The sequence below is a fragment of the Phoxinus phoxinus genome (genome assembly GCF_949152265.1).
Source record: "Phoxinus phoxinus genome assembly, chromosome: 20".
NCBI classification, from domain to species: Eukaryota; Metazoa; Chordata; class Actinopteri; order Cypriniformes; family Leuciscidae; genus Phoxinus; species Phoxinus phoxinus.
In genome coordinates this window covers 21804310-21826112 of record NC_136895.1, presented here as the reverse complement: position 1 = coordinate 21826112, position 21803 = coordinate 21804310, and the positions used below count along the sequence as shown (strand labels likewise).

At 45.6% G+C, this 21803-nt stretch overlaps 1 protein-coding gene across 2 annotated transcripts; it reads left to right on the top strand.

Moving 5' to 3' along the window:
* Positions 1-1524: 1524 nt before the first annotated feature.
* Positions 1525-20046, top strand: LOC306988423 (uncharacterized protein). 2 transcript variants are annotated; one of them, XM_079593416.1, is made up of 6 exons: positions 1525-2014; positions 2202-2531; positions 15383-15700; positions 17780-17902; positions 17999-18060; positions 19523-20046. In XM_079593416.1, exons 1-6 carry the CDS (start codon positions 1966-1968, stop codon positions 19571-19573), a joined length of 933 nt encoding a protein of 310 aa, XP_079449542.1. In that variant the 5' UTR covers positions 1525-1965; the 3' UTR covers positions 19574-20046. The 2 variants fall into 2 exon arrangements, with proteins under 2 accessions (XP_079449542.1, XP_079449543.1); XM_079593417.1 differs by lacking the exon at positions 17999-18060.
* The last annotated feature ends 1757 nt before the right edge of the window (positions 20047-21803 follow it).

Genomic DNA, 21803 nt, shown 5'->3' with positions numbered 1-21803 from the left:
TCAAGGGCTGAATGAAATTTGAATGTTCCCAAATGGATTGATTTGCCTCACCACCTTTTCGAATTATTCCCACGCTTGGGAATAAAGTTCATTGCTCTTACAACTGGAGAAACGTGCTTTCCGTGAGATATAAGAATAATCTGCAGTCGCAGTGGACTCGCTCAAGGCCTCAGATGGGCTATTTTAACTCTGAGTGGAATCAACATGAGGCTCTTCATGCACTGTGACACACTCAGTGTCAGAGTCAGAGCGAGATCTTCTGTGGTCTGGTTTATATAGGACAGGGGTCTACGCATGCACTGAACCCATGTGGTTTTGTTTTGTTTTTGGTAAACGCACAGCATTTAAATGGAAGCTTGTCTATTATGGGATGTTTGTGGTTGGTGTTTCTGCATTTGGGCAGTGGGACACTTCTGTTCTCAGGCTCATTATCTACAAATAAGTTTGAGTAGTAGAAAACGTTAGTATAATTATGTAATTATTTATTTAAAAATGTTTAACCTCTTTCTCTTTTTCTGCATTTCTGCATAATTTAATATTTTCAGGTCAGTTGTGTGTCCTCATGCTTCCTGCTAAATATATGAATGATGATAAAGATTCATTACATGCTCAGCCCAGATCTCCAAAACATCAGGTGGCAGTATATGAGTACAGATATCCTGGTTCAGAATAGCACACTTTCCTCTTATTTTGACCTTCTATATTTCCTTTTTATATCATAACTGTACATTATGATGATATCCACATTTGCATGGAAATATGGGCAGGATTATTTTAATGATATTCAGCATTAATCACACACCACTGTTCATTTTGATGAACATGATAACACTTTGTGTTTGTATTGCTCAACAGGAAATAGTGGCCTACCAGAACCCAATGTGTCAAAAAATCTCTAGAAGTGCGAACAGGCCAATAAATAAATGTCATTCTTTTTCCCCAGAATTAATATCTACATAGTTTCATGCAAATAAAGTGCAATATTTTGACGCAATATATATATATATATATATATATATATTATTTTTTCAAAATCAATATTTGTTATATTTTTAAAGACCCCCTGTGGTGGAAATCAAGTTTTTGATGTTGTTTACAAGTCTATGTTATTTTAATATGCCTTAAGACAAACCATGTGTAAATGCATGTCTTTGTCCTCTTCTTCTTCTTCTTCTTCTTCTTCTTTTGAATCAGTTTCTGGTTCAAGCATAATTAAACCAATATTTCAACTTGCCATTGTGTAGCGTTTAGTTGACCCAGTGGATCAGGTAGTCTAAAATAAGCAAGGTTGTAGTAGAGTTTGGCATCATTTGAGCTATTTTAAGACATGAAGAAAATATTTTCTTTAGCCTACAGAGGAAACAACTTTAAATATGTAATTTTGATTATCAAAGATGAGTATATAAAATTGATCAAGTGCATATTCAAAGACTATACGGTGCACTCGAGAAATGCACACCTTCTAAACAAAAGCCAATCGCCTGCTGCCGTTAGAAAGAATTTCCATAGAAACAGTCGCTGACCGCACATTAGCTGGTCCAGCCTGATATATATACGCTTTTTAAAACACTATTTCTGCATTAAAAATTATTACAGATTTTGACTAGATTTCTAGATTCTAGTAGATAGCCTATTGTGATATTGATCAACGATGCTTTTTTGACAAATGTAGTTTTATGGTGAAATGAAATAGTTCTAAAATAAGAACAAATAACTATTTCACCAATAATTCAAATAATAATCTCTATAAGTGCTCAGGCAATGATAAATACGCAGTCATTCATACGTCATCTCGTCTTCCTCTGTGAGCAGAGCACGACACGAGGAGCAGAAAGTCACACATTCAGAAAAACACGAAGTTTTGTAGAGTGCTTGTTTGTTTATCTGTTTTAAAGCACGTTTTCAACAGCGCTATGAGGACTTTATTTATCAGAAATCGTTCGTAGCCTACATCTTTTGAGGAATATGATTTTAAACACTGCATTCATCTGTCTATGCATTCTGATCACAAATGGTAAGTCGGATTTAAACGCATAGCCTACATTTCTACTTTCCAAATGCGTTGCCATTCAATTTTTTGGGGGGGTTTGATTTCAGGTAGAAACAACAATTTTAACTTTTCAACTTAATTTAATAAAACAAAATACGTTCCTTCCTACTTTATTTATTTATTTATTTCTTTTGTTATGAATGTGTTTCAGGAGTGTTTGGTGATACGGATGAAGTGAAGTCAGTGTCAGTGACTGAGGGAGATTCTGTCTCTCTAAACACTGATGTTCAAGTACAGAGAGATGATCAGATACTGTGGACGTTTGGACCTCAAAACACTCGAATAGCTGAAATCTTTAAAAGGGACCAAATAAACATTATATTTGTCAGTAATAATGGAAGTTTCAGAGACAAACTCCAGATGGACAATCAAACTGGATCTCTGACCATCAGAAACATCAGATTTGAACACACTGGACTTTATGAATTGACCATCATCAGAAGTAGAAAAACACTGAAGAGATTCAATGTTACTGTGTATGGTGAGTAAACGGTAGCCTATGAACCGTATCACAAATGATTTCTGATATGATAAATGATAATTAAAATTCCCAAAATTGCAGCCAAAATGACCTACAAATTGTTGAAATAATTAATAAGATATGCACCATAGCTATTATATCAATCTGTATTTTAGTTTATGCAGGCATTTCTCTTTTTTTAAAGGTGCATTGCGCAACATTTCATGTTAATAAAATCCGTTTTTCTAACCCAAAAATGCTTAAACAATTGCCTGATGGGCTGAATGAGCCCTTCTCTGATCACTGCGATTGCCTCTATAATCCTGTACAGTAAAATAAATAAGAGGGAATCGGGTGTAATTTGAGACTGGGCGTGACGTCATGCGCGTTCACGCTCACCTGGCTATGGCTGGCAGGGTCGCCGCTATTCTCCGTAGAAGATGGATTCAAACTCAAAGAGACAGGCTTTAAGTTCATTCCAAACCCCAACGCAAACTCCACGTACAAAAAAAGAAAATAAAACTAGTATTGACACATTTCACATAAATGTTCGTCCGTGTGTATTGTCCCTGGCAAAATATGTACTAAATAAATCAGCACTACATGTAGTTTAGTGATTCGCTATTCGAGTAAAACAGTTCAAGTATCTTGAGTGTGATATAAAATGCTGATATATAATTTAGATAATTAGACACAAATTTTGAGCAAATTACTGCCTAATTAGGATGTAGCCTATTGCTATTGGAATATGCTACTTAGCAGATCAATAAAACAGGCTAAACCCCTGTAAATCTTCGGCGGATTAGCCTGTTTGGCTTTTATGGTAACGTCATAGGGCCATTTGATTTTTTATTACCTTGAGACATTTGAGTGTACTTTGTTGACCAACTGTGTATGGTATGATTATTATTTTGACCTTTTACAAAGTAATAACTTATATTGTTCATGAACGTGTTTCCATAATAATACAATCATAAGTGGATACAGTAAACACATAAAACAGTTCAACATGGAGATGGAAACAAAAAACGAAGTTCTCTTACGTAGAGTTCTCTCTTACTGCGTCGATTAGCGACGCTACGGGAAAGATATTTCTTTGTCGAGATTGAAGCCTAAAAATTAATCCTTAATTTTGTAATATGTTAAACGCTTTTCTGTAGCATACAACCCTAGGCGGAGCAATATCGCTCGCCCATTGGCTGCTCCGCCAGAAAAGCACAGCCTATGCGAGGCCAGTGACGCTGACCAATGAGGGTGCTTCGCGCCCTTCTGCGTCATCTCCCGCCGAAACAGGCGTGGCCTAGGTCTATAAATACCAAGCATAGCTGCTTCCACTCCGATTTTCTTTACTTCACGAAGCTACACGCATCGTAGGACCGGATTCGAGCCACCACAGCCGTCTGATACAGCACCTCAGCAGGACGAGCCCTTACCTGAAGCCGCTGGTCATCGCTGCCTTCAGCCGCCGTTCCCTGCTGAGCTTCTCCGGCGTGGCATATCCTTTTATCACTTTGTGTGTGTTTTGTGTGTGTGTTCGCCTACTGCGTCACACACTTTTTCTCACAAAGAGCAACGAGCGTCTTTTTAAAGATGTCTCGTGTTTCCTGCGGCTCCTGCCGAGCTGCGCTCATCGACGGGGACCACCACGAGCTATGTGTTTCCTGCTTGGGCGAGGATCATGCAGCTATCGCTCTCGGTGATGGCGGCTGCCATCATTGCGACATGATGCCCATCGCGACTCTGCGGACTCGCCTGGCATCATTCACCGAAGCTGCTAACCCACCCCCTTTAGCGCCGCGCCGTAAAAAGCGCCGCGCTCAGCGGGTTCCGGAACCCCCCGCCACGAGGAGCTCGCCGCCGCCGCTAGCTCCTCTCTCCGCTTCGCTGGAGTCGCTCTTCGACGAACAAAAGCCGCAGCCCGCCGCTTTGTCTGTCATGGACGACGACCAGCTAGCCGCATCTGAGGGGGATGACGACTGCTGTTCGCTTCTCGCTTCGGAGAGCGAGGGATGGGCGAGCTCTGTGGACCTCCCCTCCCCCGCCGTTCCGGAACGCCGAGGAGGGAAGATCAGCATCGAAGCAGAGCTGATGCGTCTGCTCACACAGGCCGTGTCGAGCCTCGGCCTCGATTGGTCGACGCCCGAACAACCTGCTCTCAACCGGCTGGATGGCTGCTTCCTTTCTGGAGAGCGCGCTGCGCCGCCCTCCAGACACGCCCCATTTCTTCCTGAGCTTCATGAAGAGGTAGCGAAATCGTGGAAGGCGCCATTTTCAGCTAGAGTGCGTACTTCTGCCTCGCCAGCATTCTCCGTTTTGGACGGTGCTCGAGACAGAGGCTACCATGCTCTCCCTCCGGTCGAGGAGGCCGTAGCGACTCACCTTTGCCCACCCTCTGCTGGACGGCGGGCTAAGGGAGTGCTACCATCCAAAGCTTGCCGCACGTCATCAGCTTTGAACGGCCGCGTGTACGCCGCCGCCGGACAAGCTGCATCGGCGCTGCACACCATGGCGGTCCTCCAAATCCACCAGGCCAACCTCCTCCGCAAGCTAGACGAGGAAGGCCCGGGCGCGATCAGTGTTCCGGACTTACGTAGCGCCACAGACCTAGCTCTTCGTGCTACAAAGTCCGCCGCACACGCCATTGGGAGGATTATGGCCTCAGCTACTGTTTCCGAGAGACATTTGTGGCTGACTCTCTCTGAAATGGCGGAGTCGGAGCGTTCTGCGTTCCTCGACGCTCCCATTTCACCGACTGGCCTCTTCGGATCTTCCGTGAAGGACTTCGCGGACCGATTCGCTGAGGTGCAGAAGACTTCGCAGGCCATGAGACATTTCCTGCCAAAGCGCTCCAGTTCCGCAACAGGCCGCCCGAAACAGCCGCCTGCCCGAACTCAGCAGCGCCCCGCGCCCGCCGCACCGGCCCAGCAGCAACAGGCCCGAGAGAGACCACGGTCTCGCTCCGCCGGACGCCGCCCGCCACCGCGTGGTCCTCGGCCTAAGATCGTACTCAAGCCCGAGGCCTCGGCGCCATCCTAGCCCTGCTAGGAAAAAGACGGTGTTCGGGTCCCGCTGCGGCCGGACTTCCACCCAAAATCCCCGCTTGTACAGCCCTAAGTTCCGTGTTTGTACCAGTGTACTCAGCAGCCAACAAACCGGCCGTAAAGCCCGTTTGCCTGCACACAAACGCCGTTTTCACGGCGACCCAGATAAATCTAAAAAAGAGTTTATTTTCTGGTGTCCCGGCCAAGGCCGATGGTGTAATGTGTGTAACTGCAATGCCCACCCAGTGCCCATTCATTCACACAGACACAACCCCGTTCAACACAGGGTTTGCACACATAAAATCGACTCAGATCGATTGTGCTTTACATGTAGTAAGCGTGCCCACTGCCAAGTGCCCACAACCACTACACACTGCACGTTCCGCGGTTTCTGTAAAAACGAAACTAACGAACGGTCAGTCAGTACACAAACACAGTGTCCCCGGTGTTATAAATGTGCCCGCCACCAAGCGCCCACGTTTATTCACAAACATAACGAGCCCTACGGGACTCGTCCCGCGCGCTCTCTCTCGACACAGAGAGCCGAGCGCGCGCGGGATGCATACTGTGTTAAACATGCCCCCCGCCTCACACGCCACGGCGTCCATGTCACAGCACACGGTTGCTCTCGTGTCGCCGCCATTTCGCGACCAGGGCCCAGATTACATTCAACCCCTAGTCACACGTGCAGATGCATGGGAAAGACTTCCCGGGGTCTCAGAATGGGTGCTAGAGACTATAAAAAGAGGCTATTCGCTACAGTTTCATCGACGCCCTCCCCGTTTCACGGAGAAAGTCGAAACTACGGTGAAAACAGAAGTAGCACATCTACTTCGAGCCGAAATAGCGATTCGGCCTGTCTCTAGCACCTCGTACATTTACAGTGTGCATGGACGCGGCGCTGGCACCCCTGAGACTCCGCGGCATTCGAATTCTGAATTATTTGGACGATTGGCTGATTCTAGCTCAATCACCTTCAGAACTCATCCGCCACAAGACCCTAATTCTCGATCACCTCGAGTGCTTAGGTCTGAGAGTCAATTGGGAGAAAAGTTCACTGTTTCCCAGTCAAAGGATCTCCTTTTTAGGACTGGAGCTGAACTCGCTGTCTATGACAGCTCGACTGTCATCACAGCGCAGGCGAAACTCCCTGCGGATGGCGAAATCCTTCCGCAGCGGTCATATAGTGCCGCTCAGGAGGTTTCAGAAAATGCTAGGCCTCATGGCCGCAGCATCGACAGCTCTACAGTTGGGCCTGCTGCGCATGCGCCCACTGCAGTTCTGGCTAAAAGCGCGTGTACCGCGCCGAGCATGGGTTCACGGTCGTTGTCGCCTCAAGGTCAATCAGGAATGCGTTTCAGCCCTGACACCATGGAGAGCGTCAGACTGGTACCGGTCAGGTGTAAGCCTGGGGACTTCCTCGAGCCTGAAGGTGGTGTCCACGGACGCGTCCACCTCAGGCTGGGGAGCACTGCTCGAAGGCAGACCGTTCTTTGGCCAATGGGCAGAACGAGTCGAACTACCGCACATAAACTGCCTAGAAATGATGGCAGTGGACTTAGCGCTGAGGCGTTTCCGTCCTCGGATAAAGGGACACCACGTCCTAGTCCGTTCGGACAACACGTCGGTAGTAGCCTATATAAACCGCCAGGGTGGCGTGAGATCCCGAAACCTTTTCAGGATGACGGAACGCATACTGGTATGGGCCCAGCACAACCTGCGCTCGCTGAGAGCGATCCATGTGCCTGGTCGCCTGAATGTAGGACCAGACAGACTCTCACGGAACAAGGTTCCAACAGGAGAATGGTCCCTACACACACAGACAGTGCGTCTGCTGTGGAAAAAGTTCGGCAGAGCGGAGATAGACCTGTTTGCAAACCAGGAAAACGCTCACTGCCCGGAATTCTTTTCAAAGAGCACGAACGCGCTGGCCAAAGTCTGGCCCCGCCGTCCGCTCTATGCTTTTCCCCCTGTCTCACTCCTGCCTCAAGTGCTCGAGCGAATCAGAAAAAGCGGATGCTCAGTGCTTCTTGTCGCACCATACTGGACGAATCAACCTTGGTTCCCAGTCTTGATGCAGCTCAAGAGTACTGCTCCGTGGCCGATCCCAGTGAGGAAGGACCTTCTCTCGCAGGCCAGGGGCTCGATTTTGCATCCTCACCCGGAGCTATGGTCCCTTCATGTGTGGGCCATAAACGGGTACCCGCTAAACTCCCAAGAGGAGTGTTAGACACGATCGAGCAGGCTAGGGCCCCGTCTACTAGACGGCTCTACGCTTCCAAATGGTCGGTATTCTCTGACTGGTGTTCAGACCAAGGTCTATCACCCCTTCAGTGCGGGGAAACGGAGGTTCTCTCCTTCCTGCAGGAGCTGTTGGATAAGGGTAGGACCCCATCCACGCTCAAAGTCTATGTGGCAGCCATATCAGCGTTCGTCAATCCGACGCTTGGCCATGCACTGGGCAGAAACGACCTGGTGGTACGTTTCCTTAGAGGAGCCAGAAGGTTAAATCCTCCAAGGCCTCCTTCAGTCCCCGTTTGGGACCTTTCTACAGTGTTAAACGCTATAAAAAGGGGCCCCTTTCGAGCCTATTCACTCAGTTGACATGAAACACCTGTCTCTCAAGACCGTGTTTCTTTTGGCTCTCGCTTCAGTGAAGCGTATGGGGGATCTGCAAGCGCTCTCAGTGAGAGCCTCTTGTATAGAGTTCGGGCCCAACGACTCTATAGTCGTGTTGAAACCGAGGCATGGGTATGTACCTAAGTCCCTCAACACACCGTTCAGGGCTCAGGTCATCTCCCTGTCGGCTCTGCCGGCCTCTGAGGACGGAAATAGCTTCCTTTGCCCGGTCAGGGCATTAAGAGCTTACGTGTCCCGCTCCGCTGTTTTTCGACAGACGGAGCAGCTCTTCGTTTCGTTCAGTGGGCGCTCTAAAGGACGTGCTGCGACGAAACAGAGCCTATCTCGATGGGTAGTGGATGCCATTGCGCTAGCCTACGCATCTAGAGGTTTGGAATGCCCCCTGGGCATCAGAGCACATTCTACGAGAGGCATGGCCTCGTCGTGGGCTTGGTATAGCGGAATCTCGTTGCAAGATATTTGTATGGCGGCAGGCTGGGCCTCCCCGCAGGCTAAACTGTTCTCGGTCTAAGACCAGGTATAGTGTTCCTGCCCCGCACGGCGGCCCAGGTCACTAAAATGTTTAAGCATCACTCACTGACAATGTGTCCCATGAGCATGCTATTACCCCCCCCCCCCCCCCCCCCCCCCCATATATATCTATATTTACATATATATGTTATTATGCCCTTAGGGGCCCTATTATAAAGGGATGATGCTATTCTAGCCGCTCTCCCTATATACTCTTGGTGTAGGCTCTGGCATGCCGGGGCACGTGCGCGCGCCCTTGGGTGTCTGTGTCGGTCCAAGAACAAGCACGGCGTCTTACAGGGGTTCCCGTAGCGTCGCTAATCGACGCAGTAAGAGAGAACTCTACGTAAGAGAACGTACTCGGTTACTAACGTAACCTCGGTTCTCTCTAGGAGAGGGAACGAGTACTGCGTCTCATGCCGTGCGTGCCCACGCTGTGTCGCTTCTGTGACGAAAATCGGAGTGGAAGCAGCTATGCTTGGTATTTATAGACCTAGGCCACGCCTGTTTCGGCGGGAGATGACGCAGAAGGGCGCGAAGCACCCTCATTGGTCAGCGTCACTGGCCTCGCATAGGCTGTGCTTTTCTGGCGGAGCAGCCAATGGGCGAGCGATATTGCTCCGCCTAGGGTTGTATGCTACAGAAAAGCGTTTTACATATTACAAAATTAAGGATTAATTTTTAGGCTTCAATCTCGACAAAGAAATATCTTTCCCGTAGCGTCGCTAATCGACGCAGTACTCGTTCCCTCTCCTAGAGAGAACCGAGGTTACGTTAGTAACCGAGTACGTTTTCTACTACCCCCGTTTTCCCCTCACACATAAGTGTATAATTTTCTCAATTGCCTTTCCTTACAGATTTAAAATGACTTGCAGATTTATAACTTCATTACCTCTGAAGACTTATGACTGTAAACAAAATACTTGTGCGGCTGATGCTCCTTTGGTTATGAACAGCTCGTGCTCGTGCAAGCGTGCGTGTGCGTGTGGTCCATGAGCGTGCACACCTCTGGTTGCAGTTTTGCTTGTCGCCAGAGGGGGCATAGTTCTGCAAAAACTCAGAGACTAGTGCAATGCACCTTTAAGCCTTGCATCCTTGGTTTCTTTTACATTAGCCTTGCAAGAAAACATCTGGATTAAGTTTTTTTTTTTTTTTACAGTTTGTGTTCTTGAGCCACCCAACACTGCTGCCGTGCAAGTGAACGGCCAGAACATATTAAAAGTTCTCTTACGAGAGGTTCTCTCGTACTGCGTAATGAAATTACGCACCGGGTAAAGTCATCTTTGCTCGAGATATGAAGCCAAAAATGTATCCTTAAATTTGTATATTGTAAACGCAGTGCAGCAGCAGGCAGACCTAGAGCGGGCTGTCTTGCGCGCTGCGCTCATTGGCTGCCTCGCGGCAACTGCAGCAGCCTACCACTGAGCCGCGAATAGCCCGCCAGAATGGGGGTGGCTTAACGTATATAAGGGGGCTGCTAACACTGATTTCTCATCGCTTCAGCGAGCTCTACGCATCGCTGGACTCATCGCAGCGCTGCCGTCGAAACCAGCGACCAGCTAGCTTAGGAAAGCGTCTTCGCTACCTTCAACCATCCGTGCCTGCTACGCTATCCGGCGACAAGTATCCTTTTCAAACTAATATATCTCTGTGAGCTTGCCGCCGCGACTCAGGTGCTAAAAGAGCAGGCGTTTGTTTCAAAATGCCTCGATTTTCCTGCGGCTCGTACCGAGCCGCGCTCAGCGATGGAGACCGCCAGGTGATCTGCGCTCTCTGCCTGGGCCGTGAACATGCAGCCCTCGCTCTCTCTTCGGGAGGCTGCATCCAATGTGAAGAACTGACAATGTCGACCCTACGGGCTCGACTTGCCGTGTTCGACGCCGAAGCTATCGCTCCGCCTCTCTCCAGTGGCCTGCGGAAAAAGAAGCGCCGTGCCCAGAGACCTCCGGAGCCCGTCACACGTGAACGCTCACCGGAACCTTCCCGCGTTGCGTTCCCCTTCACCCCCCCCCCACCCTCTAAGTGTAGACAATGTGCCCACAACAATGTGTTCACCCCTACACACAAGCGGTGTTTCTATCTGTCACAGAGCCCACTCACATAAAGCGGGCACGTACCGCTCGAGTGCTAGATGTAGGAATTGTGCCCACGTCCCAGTGCCCACACCTACACGCTGCCCGCTCTGTTGCACAGTTATCCCAGGGAGCGAAGTCACTAAAGCCCACCGGCCATGTTTTAAACGTAAGCTCTGTGACCGCGCAGTGCGGCGGTCAGAACACGGAGACCATTCTTTCTCTAGCTATGTGTGCGAAAGCATGGGATGCGATTCCGGGCGTGTCGGAATAGGTGCTGAACGTTGTAAAGCAGGGCTATGTGCTGCAGTTCGCTCGCCGTCCCCCGCGCTTTCGAGCCCGGACAGCATGAACTCAGAAATAGCACACCTACTTCGCGCAGAAATAGCTAAACTATTTATATTTATTTTCTCGTGCCCAAGAAGGACAGGGCGCTCAGACCTATACTAGATCTGAGACGTTTGAACAAAGCTCTCATGAGAAGACCGTTCAAAATGCTCCCGACCAGACAAATCCTCGCGCAAATTCGCCCGAGGGACTGGTTTATTTATCTCGATCTGAAAGACGCCATTCACAGGCCATTCTTGAGATTCGCCTTCGACGGTCAGGTATATCAGTACACCGTCCTACCATTCGGCCCTTCGTTTACGAAGTGCATGGACGCGGCTCTCGCTCCCCTGAGGCGTCAGGGTATGCAAATTCTGAACTATTTGGACGATTGGTTGATTTTAGCACAATCAGAGGCGGAACTAATGTCTCACAGAACTGTGCTACTCAGTCATCTGGAAAGCCTGGGTCTCACGGTCAATTGGGCCAAAAGCTCACTGCTGCCCCGTCAGTCAGGCTCTTTTCTGGGAATAGAGCTCGACTCAGTGGCGATGACGGCCCGCTTGTCAACACATCGCACGCGCCGTGTTCAGCGTCTGGCCGCATCTTTCCAGAAAGGCAATGTCTTTCCCCTCAACACGTTTCAGAGAATGCTGGGCTTTATGGCTTCAGCCGCAGCAGTGCTCCGGCTGGGTCTATTGCGTATGCGCCCTCTGCAACGCTGGCTGAACGCTCGTGTACCTCACCGAGCCTGGGCCACCGGCGGTTCGTGAATCAGAGTGACTCAGAGCTGCGTTTCAGCTCTGCAGCCTTGGATAGCGACCGACAGCGGGGTGTGACTATGGGAGTAGGTTGGAGATGATAGCGGTCGAGAACACCTTGAAATACTTCCTCCCATTTATGCAGGGCCACCACGTACTGGTTCGCACAGACAACATGTCTGTGGTGTCATACGTGAACCGCCAGGGCGGTGTCAGATCCAGAATCCTCTGCAATCTGGTGGAATGCCTGCTCGTTTGGGCTCAGCACACACTGCGCTCGCTCAGAGCCGTGCATGCGCCTGAACGACGGCCCGGACAAACTGTCCAGGGACAACGTTCCCCTGGGGGAATGGTCCCTGCACCCACAGTCAGTCCAGTTATTGTGGCGCCGTTTCGGCAGGGCGAAAGTCAACCTATTTGCGTCGAAAGACAACGCCCACTGCCCAAGGTTCTTTTCGAAGAACGAGGACGCTCTGGCCTAGACATGGCCCAGATGCCCGCTATACGCGTTCCCTCCGGTCTCAATGTTACCACAGGTAATCAGGAGAACCAGGGAAACGCGTCATTCGGTGCTCCTCATAGCCTCCCGATGGGAGAATCAGACATGGTTCTTGGAGTTGGTGCGGCTGTCAGACTCAGCGCCATGGCCGATCCCGGTGAGGAAGGATCTCCTTTCTCAAGCCGGCGGGTCGAGTTTGCATCCTCATCCAGAGCGCTGGTCTCTGCATGGATGGATAATTAACGGATACCCGTTGCTCTGCCAGAAGGGGTCGTGAACACGATCACGCAGTCTATTGCCCCCTCAACCTATGCGTCTAAATGGTCTGTGTTTACTAAATGGTTAGGGGTTGCACGACTACTGATTTCTGCTAGTCGGGTTCTTATCAAAACAATACTCGAGTTACTCGACTACTCGTGGTTCATGCTACTGTAAATGAAAAGACATGAAATAGTTCTTATCAATAAATGTTGATTAATTTCATAGCCTAATGCAACAATAAAGTAATGCAAAAACATTATAATTATGACATGTAACAGAGAAATGTACGTGTTAAAAGAAAAATTCATAGAAAGTAACGGCTAACGCAATAATTACGCGTCATTCAAAAATTCTAAACTGTTTGATAAAACAAATTAAAACTTCAGTAAAACAGTTTAAACGGTTCATTTTTAAAAAATTAGTAAAACAGTTAAAACGGTTCATTTAATCACAGAGTACATTTCATTTAATCATTTTATATTTACCAAATCATCAACAGTAATAACAGTAATAACAAGAAGTATCTTACTTCAATTGTCTTGAAAGTTTACAGACTAACACAAGTCATCGTCACTATTGTCCTCTCGCCACCACACGCAGTCTTTGGTCGAGCTCGTGGATCGCTGGTTTGCATTTAGAAATACAAGCGCATCGACGTGAGAGGGATGCAGGCTTGATCTTTGCCTTGTGACGGTGTGCGTCTCACTAACATTTGCCTTCGTTGTTGGATGTTTCAGTCGTAGATGGTTGTGCATAGATGTCGTACTGCTGCTGTATTTTAAAGTAGTGTTACAGAGTTGGCAAATTACTATATTTTTGTCATTCTTTATGAAATACTTCCACACATCTGATGTGTGATGTCTATTGGTGACGTTCGCCATTTTAAATTAATTTGTTTTCATAGAGAGCGCGGTTCATGGTGGTTGCATAGCAACGAAAGACGCCACGGGGCCGCAAGAAGGAGGAGACAGACAGTGGCACAGCCGCGCTTTCCACTCATTTTTAGACGCATATGTGAACGGCCCCTTACAGAGTTGGCAAATTACAATATTTCTGTCATCCTTGATGAAATACTTCCACACATCTGATGTGTGGTGTCTGTTGGTGACGTTCGCTATTTTCAATTCATTTATGGATATTGCACGCTCGAGTAGTCGATTGTTTTCGACAGCTCCGAGTAGTGGTTTAAGTAGTCGATCTCTCGACTACTCGACTAGTCCGTGCAACCCCTATAAATGGTACACTGACAATGGCCCCCATCGGTTCCTATTTGGGATCTTTCCTTGGTCCTAGAGGCCCTGAAATCACATCCCTTTGAACCGTTACACTCTGTGGATCTGAAGTACCTCGCGCTCAAAACCGCGTTTCTGATTGCCTTAGCGTCAGTTGAACGTGTGGGTGACTTGCACGCGTTATCAGTGAACGCTGCGTGTCTCGAGTTTGGACCTAATGACTCTAAAGTCATCCTTAAACCAAGACATGGTTATGCCCCCAAAGCGATCGGCACCCCCTTCAGAGCGCAGATCATTTCACTCTCAGCTTTGCCTACATCAGGCAGCGAGGCCGATGCAAACCTCCTTTGCCCTGTCAGAGCGCTGAGAATTTACATCACGCGCTCCGCCACCTTCAGGCGCTCAGAGCAGCTTTTTGTTTCGTTTGGTGGGCACACCAAAGGTCTCGCCGCCTCGAAACACAGCCTATCCAGATGGATAGTGGACGCTATTGCTGCGGCTTACGCGTCAAAAGACCTGCAATGCCCTCTGGGCGTCAGGGCTCACTCCACCAGAGGCATGGCCTCTTCGTGGGCTTGGTCCAGCGGGATTTCTATTCATGACATTTGTACGGCAGCAGGCTGGGCCTCCCCCTCTACATTTGTTAGGTTTTATAACCTGGAAGTTCCCGGCCTGCAGGTTAGACTTCTTTCAGTCTAAAAGTCTCTAACGACTGCCTTGGTTGAGCTGCGCTATAAGGGTCGATGAGTTCAGTATAGACCGGCGGTGCCACTCTGTATGTATATCCCCTTCGGTGTGCTTATGGACATGTGCAAGCCCACTCTGTTGGCCGCCTGTTTCTCACTTATCTGTGTCCCCTGGGGTGTTCCCCCCTGGGATTCATGTAGTGAATGCTTGGTGCACACGGCGTTGACAAGGGGTTCCCGGTGCGTAATATCATTACGCAGTACGAGAGAACCTCTCGGTTACCTAATGTAACCTCGGTTCTCTCTAGAAGTCCCCCATTCTGGCGGGCTATGACGCGTGAGGGCGCGACGTCACGCCCGGCTCAGTGGTAGGCTGCTGCAGTTGCCTCGTGGCAGCCAATGAGCACGCAAGACAGCCCGCTCTAGGTCTGCCTGCTGCTGCACTGCGTTGACAATATATACAAATTTAAGGATACATTTTTGGCTTCATATCTCGAGCAAAGATGACTTTACCCGGTGTGTAATTTCATTACGCAGTACTCGTTCCCTCTTCTAGAGAGAACCGAGGTTACGTTAGGTAACCGAGTACGTTTTCTGTTTTCGGGGAAAACGGTGTTGTGAAAGCGGCCCCTAAATTAATAACTAATGATCTTTACAATGGAAGTGAATCAATCAAAACTAACTCTAGCTGGACAATGACTTTATCCTAGAGCTGCTGTAAAGCCAAAACAATCTATGTTTCTGTTATCCTTGTTAAGTTGCTTTGAATTAATCTATATTGTTAAAAGCGCCATATAAATGAAGGTGACTTGACTTGACTTCATGGTCTTTCATGTTTTCCAGCTCCTCTACCCATTCTTGTCATTTCCGTTAACTCTTTAAACTGTTCATCATCATCTTCATCATCATCATCAAGATCATCAGTTTCCAGATGTTCACTAGTGTGTTCAGTGGTGAATGTGAGTGATGTGACTCTCTCCTGGTACAAAGGAATCAGTGTATTGTCCAGCATCAGTGTGTCTGATCTCAGCATCAGTCTCTCTCTACCTCTGGAGGTGGAATATCAGGATAAAAACACATACAGCTGTGTGATCAACAATCCCATCAGGAACCAGACCACACATCTGGACAACATCATGCAACTCTGTCACACATGTGAAGGTATGTCAATGGTGAGATTACAGTCTTCTGAACTGTATTGATTGGAATATTTTGTAGGTTCATCTTTGTGAGCTATAATTTCAGTATATTTGAGTATGGGTTGCATATTAGTTTTTACATTACTTTAAACCCCTGAGGCCAGTTGCATAAACAAATTATGTTAACACAGTGTCTCTAGGATGAGCCACTAGCAGATAGTCAAGGGGCAGTCAATCTTACTTTTTGGTATCAAATTAGGCCAATCTGTGTTTTAATGTAACAAACTTAAATTGTGAACAGTCTTCAAGAGTCTTAAAGGGGTCATGACATGGTTTTTTTTATTTTATTATTATGTTCCCTTAGGTGCAAATATAGTATTACTATAGTTTTTTTTACAAAAAACTTTTAAAATGTAGTGATATATGACCTTTTCCCACCCTGTTTCTCATCCTCTGATTCAAACAGTCTGTTTTGGGGGTGTTTCCCCTTTAAGAGTTCAGTGTTAACGCCCACTGTTATGATTGGCTAACGTCAGTGCCTATGCATCAATTATTAACGCCCCCAGCCAGAACGTTTGCGGATTCGGCGCAACTGTTTAATAGCGGGTGATGCATGCGAACCGATGACTCTTGCAATGATAAAAGTTAAACCTTATTATGTTTGAGCCGGAATCAGAGGAACATGAACCATCACCACAACAACGAAGACTGGATCAGCCCGTGTCCACATGGAAAGTGAAACTATTTTGAATTAATAAAAAAAAATTAACCCGAGACACTTGAAAACGGATTATTGTTGCATAATTATCCTATAGCTTAATTTGCTAACAGTTTAACATTATTTAACTAATTCCAATGAAATGATAGGGTGTACCACGGACAAAAATGCATGCACACTTGCACAGGCCATATTTGAAGATGCAGCATTGATAAAGGCAACATTTTTAATTTTCTATCACATGTAGGCCTACTAGAAAGGCGACATATTTTCAAGATTCTCTTATACAAATGTGTTTATATTAGCCATGGTAAAAAGTAAGTTTGCGTCGTCGTTGTTGAGCCCAGAATATTCGGCACGGACTTATCTTTGAGCAACAGTTTTCTGGCAAAGCCAAGCATCATATTGGGATTTTTTCCTCAAAACAGTCATCCTTAAATGTATAGAACACTGCCGTGACTGGGACGTCCGCAAAAAATAAAGTGCATCCATTTTTCCCTGACGACTGGATCTTTCAGCGTATTTAAAAAGTAGTTTAAAGTTTTAAATACATTACTTACAGTTTGCGTCGTCGATGTGGAGCCCAGAATAGTCGGCACGGACTTATCTTTGAGCAACAGTTTTCTGGCAAAGCTCAAAACAGTCATTCCTTCAAATGTATAGAACACACGCTTAAACTAACACTGCCGTGACTGAGACGTCCGCAAAAAATAAAGTGCATCCATTTTTCCCTGACGACTGGATCTTTCGCAGCGTATTCAAAGATGTTGTTTGTCCACAGCCAGGAACAGCACATCTGCGTGGCATCGTAATTTCCCAGTACACAGACCCACTCGCTCTCCGTCGACTGAACGCTTGTGAGGCGCGCGCGGGCGCGACAATGATACGAAATGAGCGTAGTTGCCTTGCGCTTTAAGCGTAGTTGTCTTGTGCCTGGAGGCGGTCATATGCAAACGCTGGTACGTCACTTCGTACCGTGACGTCACTTCTTACCATGGATCCAGAACGAGCTGTATTTAGAGCTTGATTAAATAAATGATTCGTTTATAATGGGGAGGACGTCTTAAGCTATGAAACTTGCAGGACGTTTTAATGGTACAAAGACCTCTTATATACCAAAAGATCAAGGTAAATTTGGTTTCTCATGTCATGACCCCTTTAACAGTTTATGCAACTGGCCCTGGTGTTAAAAACTCTCTGAACAAAGGCTGGTCGGCATCATGTCAAGTTAAATAGTTAAACTATTTTTAAGAGTTTCTCTAGTTTAATATAATATATCTTAATATATTAAATTATCTCCCTGATCTGCTGGTATCTCAGTTTTGAAGTCAGACTGGCAGGATTAATGTATATACTACACACTGTTTGGTTTGTTCATTACAGAACAGAGTCACCGTTCATATTATATACCAGTGGGAGTTTTCTTGTTATTGCTGGCCATAATTGCAGTTTCTGGAGGGATTATGATCTGGTACATCAAGAAGCGTAAACCAGCAACACCAAGTGGTAAGTAATACTCCAGTTGAAATGAGTCATTTGTGTTTCACCATTTCAGGTTCATGTATCATTTTTATAGTTAAAATGTGATTATTGTTAAAACAGTTGAAACTGAAGAAATACATTATGCTACAACAACATTCTGTGCACGTCATTTACAGAAAACGGTAAGAGACAGTGTTGCTGTGTGCGTTGTGTCTCGCTGCCTGTAAAGCTCCGCACCAGTGCATTAATGGATCATTCATGATCATTTACAAATCAAATCTCAATGCCTGTCTGTGCTTGCTTGTTTCTTATCACAGCCTAAGCAAAGGTGTTCTCTGTTCAGATGAATAATAGATGATTTTGGATTTAATGCTGCTAGTGATTCATTTAAAGACATAATCTGAATCACAAGCATGTGGACACCCCTTTCTGCTTAACAGGATTTGGCTATTTCAACAAAACCTCTTACAGGTGCACAAATCTTTACAAATCTGACCGGAAAGAAATAGATTAGAATGACAAATTGTTCAAAAGCAACAGACCGAAAAGACGCCAGTTTGTCAGTTAACAGTTAAGAAACCTGTTCTACCTGTGATTAACAAATGAGTCCAAAAAAGAAAGAAAAACAGCCAAATATAAAACAATCATGCAGTTTGTCAATAGGTTTTGGCATTGTTGTAAATTTCCCTGTAAGTTACAAACACCTGCTGTTCGCACTTGCCAAACAAAGACACAGAATGGGGACAATTTTTTGTTTCCTTTGCTGTTTATATTTACTTGCAAATAGATTTTTAGTGAAGATCTGAAAGGACACAATGATTGTAATCCCAATTATCTAACAGAAATATAATATTATCAAGCTTTATTGATATTGATATCATATTAAACGTACCTGATGCTGTTTTACTCCATTTGATTGAACATCAAGAGAGACTTTATTGCTGTTGTCTTTTGCTGCTTTACTGTATCATGTCTAAAATATTGTGATTTGTGAGTTTCTTTGAATGTTCGTAGTGTGCATATACTTGCATGATCACATGTCTGTGTGTGCAGATCATGTCACGTATGTTCCAGATTGACTAGATGCATGAAAACTTGGTTAATTTTTCATAGACATCTTAGTTGTAAGATGTTCTGCTACCATTTTTTCTTTTGTCATTTGTCAGTTTTGACTGATGCATGCACCATCTCGTTCAGGGATTTGGACTCTGATTTTATAGGAAACACAATTTTTAGCCCCAATGTCTCTTTCAGAACTACCTCTCAGTATAAAAGGACCATTCATTCACACTGAGCCACAAAAACAGTCATGTTCTGAACTTCTGCATTTGTGTCACACAAATGAATGCATTGAAGTAGATTTACACACTAATCAAAAGTTGCTCTAGATAAGATTTACAGGAACGGATGAACATTCTCTTTGGTTTTATAGAGCGGACGTCACTGTTCTTGAAAGAGAAATTTCAGGCAAAATTACAGTTTGGGTGCAGAGCATCTTACTTTCAACTTTATTAATCATGATAGACCAATGTTTTTGATGGATTTCTTGTAATTTGTTATTCTCTGAAATATTAACCTATTTTTTCCAGTTTTGCATCTGTTCATCAACACTGTTCCTGATTTCACTTTTGTGTTTTCTTACAGAAACGCAATGAAGATGATGAAATAGTGTACTCAAGTGTTAAGATTAGCTAAGGAGCAAAATTTTCATATTCAGCCAATTTAATGTTAATAATTAATTTGCAGCTCACTGTAGTACTATAACTTAAGTATTAGTAGGTAGAAGTATTTCTAGTATTACTACTTTCACTTTAGTATTATTAACAATTGCGAATGTAAAATCTGGGTCTGGTAATTAAAACAGTTGAGAATTACTGAAGCAGAATGTAAAAAATGTATTATTTTTTTTGTTATTTATTTGCACACTGCCATTTCATTGTGTTATTGTCAGTTATGACCTATAAAAAAGTGGATTGAATAACATAATCCCACAAGAACACCCTACGAAGCATAAAAACCTGCCTAGACCTGAAATGATACTTGAGCTTGTGCTACAGCTGCCTTAAAAACAACTGTCAGCGTTTGTGTATTTGACCATATTTCAGCATTATTTCATGAACGTTGTACTGAATGGAATGCAACAGAATAAACTATTTCATTTCACTTTATGAAGCTTTTATTATTAAATCACTTTTCTTATACTATTTTCTTAAACCTAAAACAATCTAGTTCCTGATAGCTTTTGACATAACAAACCCTAAATTACACAAAAATAAATAAATAATGAATTGAGTTCTTCCATCCAGTTAACATAGTAAAACCAGCTTTTTTAAATCTAACTACCACTTCAGACTACAATATGTTTACACGGAAACGATCTGAAGAGAAAACGCAAAAGTGGCGTTGCGTATAGACGAGCGTTATTGGGGGGAAATCTGGGTGCATATGGTGACGCAAAAGTGTGTGAAATTCAATGTAGTGTGCACTCCAGGCGGCTAGGTGGCAATGTGAAGCACTGAAAGTGAAAGAGACGCTGACACTGTTTTTCATGTTTAATACAGTAAAGCTGCTGCTTTAACCCTCGGTGCTCTTCGCGTGTCGCTCAAAAATGACACATTTTTAATTAATTTTTCAATGAAATTAATACTATATTTTAGTTTGATAATGTTTTGTTATTTTCCTGTACTGGCGTCAGGGGGGCAGTGTTTCGGAAGACACTGAAGCATCCCCGGGCGCCGCCATTGGCTAGCGGACCCCCACCTGCTGTTAGCATTCCATTGACTCCCATTCATTTTGGCGTCACTTTGACAGCGAATAACTTTACATCTGAGGCGTTTAAAGACACCGTTTGTCCATTGTTTATTTCTAAAGAAACACGAAAATGTATAAAAGGCTCCATTACCTTGTATCTTACGTTATGGCCCCGTAGAAACAGTTTTTGTAAAAATAGGCTAACGATTGCGTCATACCCACGCGACTCTGTCGCACAAGTCGAAAAATTACTGTATGGACAGGCAGAGAAGCTTGCAAGCAATCGGGAGGACGTGGAGGCATAAAGTCAAGAGAGAAGCCCATAGAGAGTGATAAAGTGGCTCCCGTTGCTATAGCTCATGGACAGCTAATACCCACGCTCTCCGTCTCTGCGAGATTCGGAAGGGAATGATTCAGATTTCTCTCGGCACAGCTACTAGAAGACCTACAGGTTGCTCACGTCACATCTACGTCGTCAAGCTCAGTTTGAGCCTGCGCAGTTCGCCTTGCGATCAGGAAGTGAGTGCTTCTAATTGACTTCATTTCTCTCCGTTGAAACCTATGGGGTCGCTGTGTCCAGTTTATATACTGTCTACACTCTAAAAAATGCTGGGTTGTTTCAACCCAATTTTGGGTAAAATATGGACAAACCCAGCCGATGGGTTAAAAATGTAATGTAAAAATTTAACCCAACGGCTGGGTTTGTCCATATTTTACCCAAAATTGGGTTGAAAACAACCCAGCATTTTTTAGAGTGTATGACTGGCGTATGCCTGTGACGTAAACGCGTACGCGACGAGAGCCACCGTGAGCAGATTGGTGCCTTCACTGTCTAGTAGACTTTTGCGTTTTTACCCTTTAGACGGGAACGCGACGGTGGAGCGTTTTTAAGATTTCCTCTCTGGAGGGTGTTTCACTTTTTTGCGTTTTTAAGACCCAAAAACGCCGACGCCATCTAAACGAAAGGCATATCTGTAAAATATGTTTACCTTTTCACCTGCGAGTGTTCTCGTGTTACTGCAGATTTCCAGCATGATAGGACATGTTTCTCAAGGCTTTGGCTCTTCTCCAAGGCGGGAACCGTGGAATGTTTTCCTTCCCATATTTTATATCACAGCAGCCCATATGGATGGAGCGTGAAGTCCAGCTCCCCCTCTTTGAAATATGGGAATAA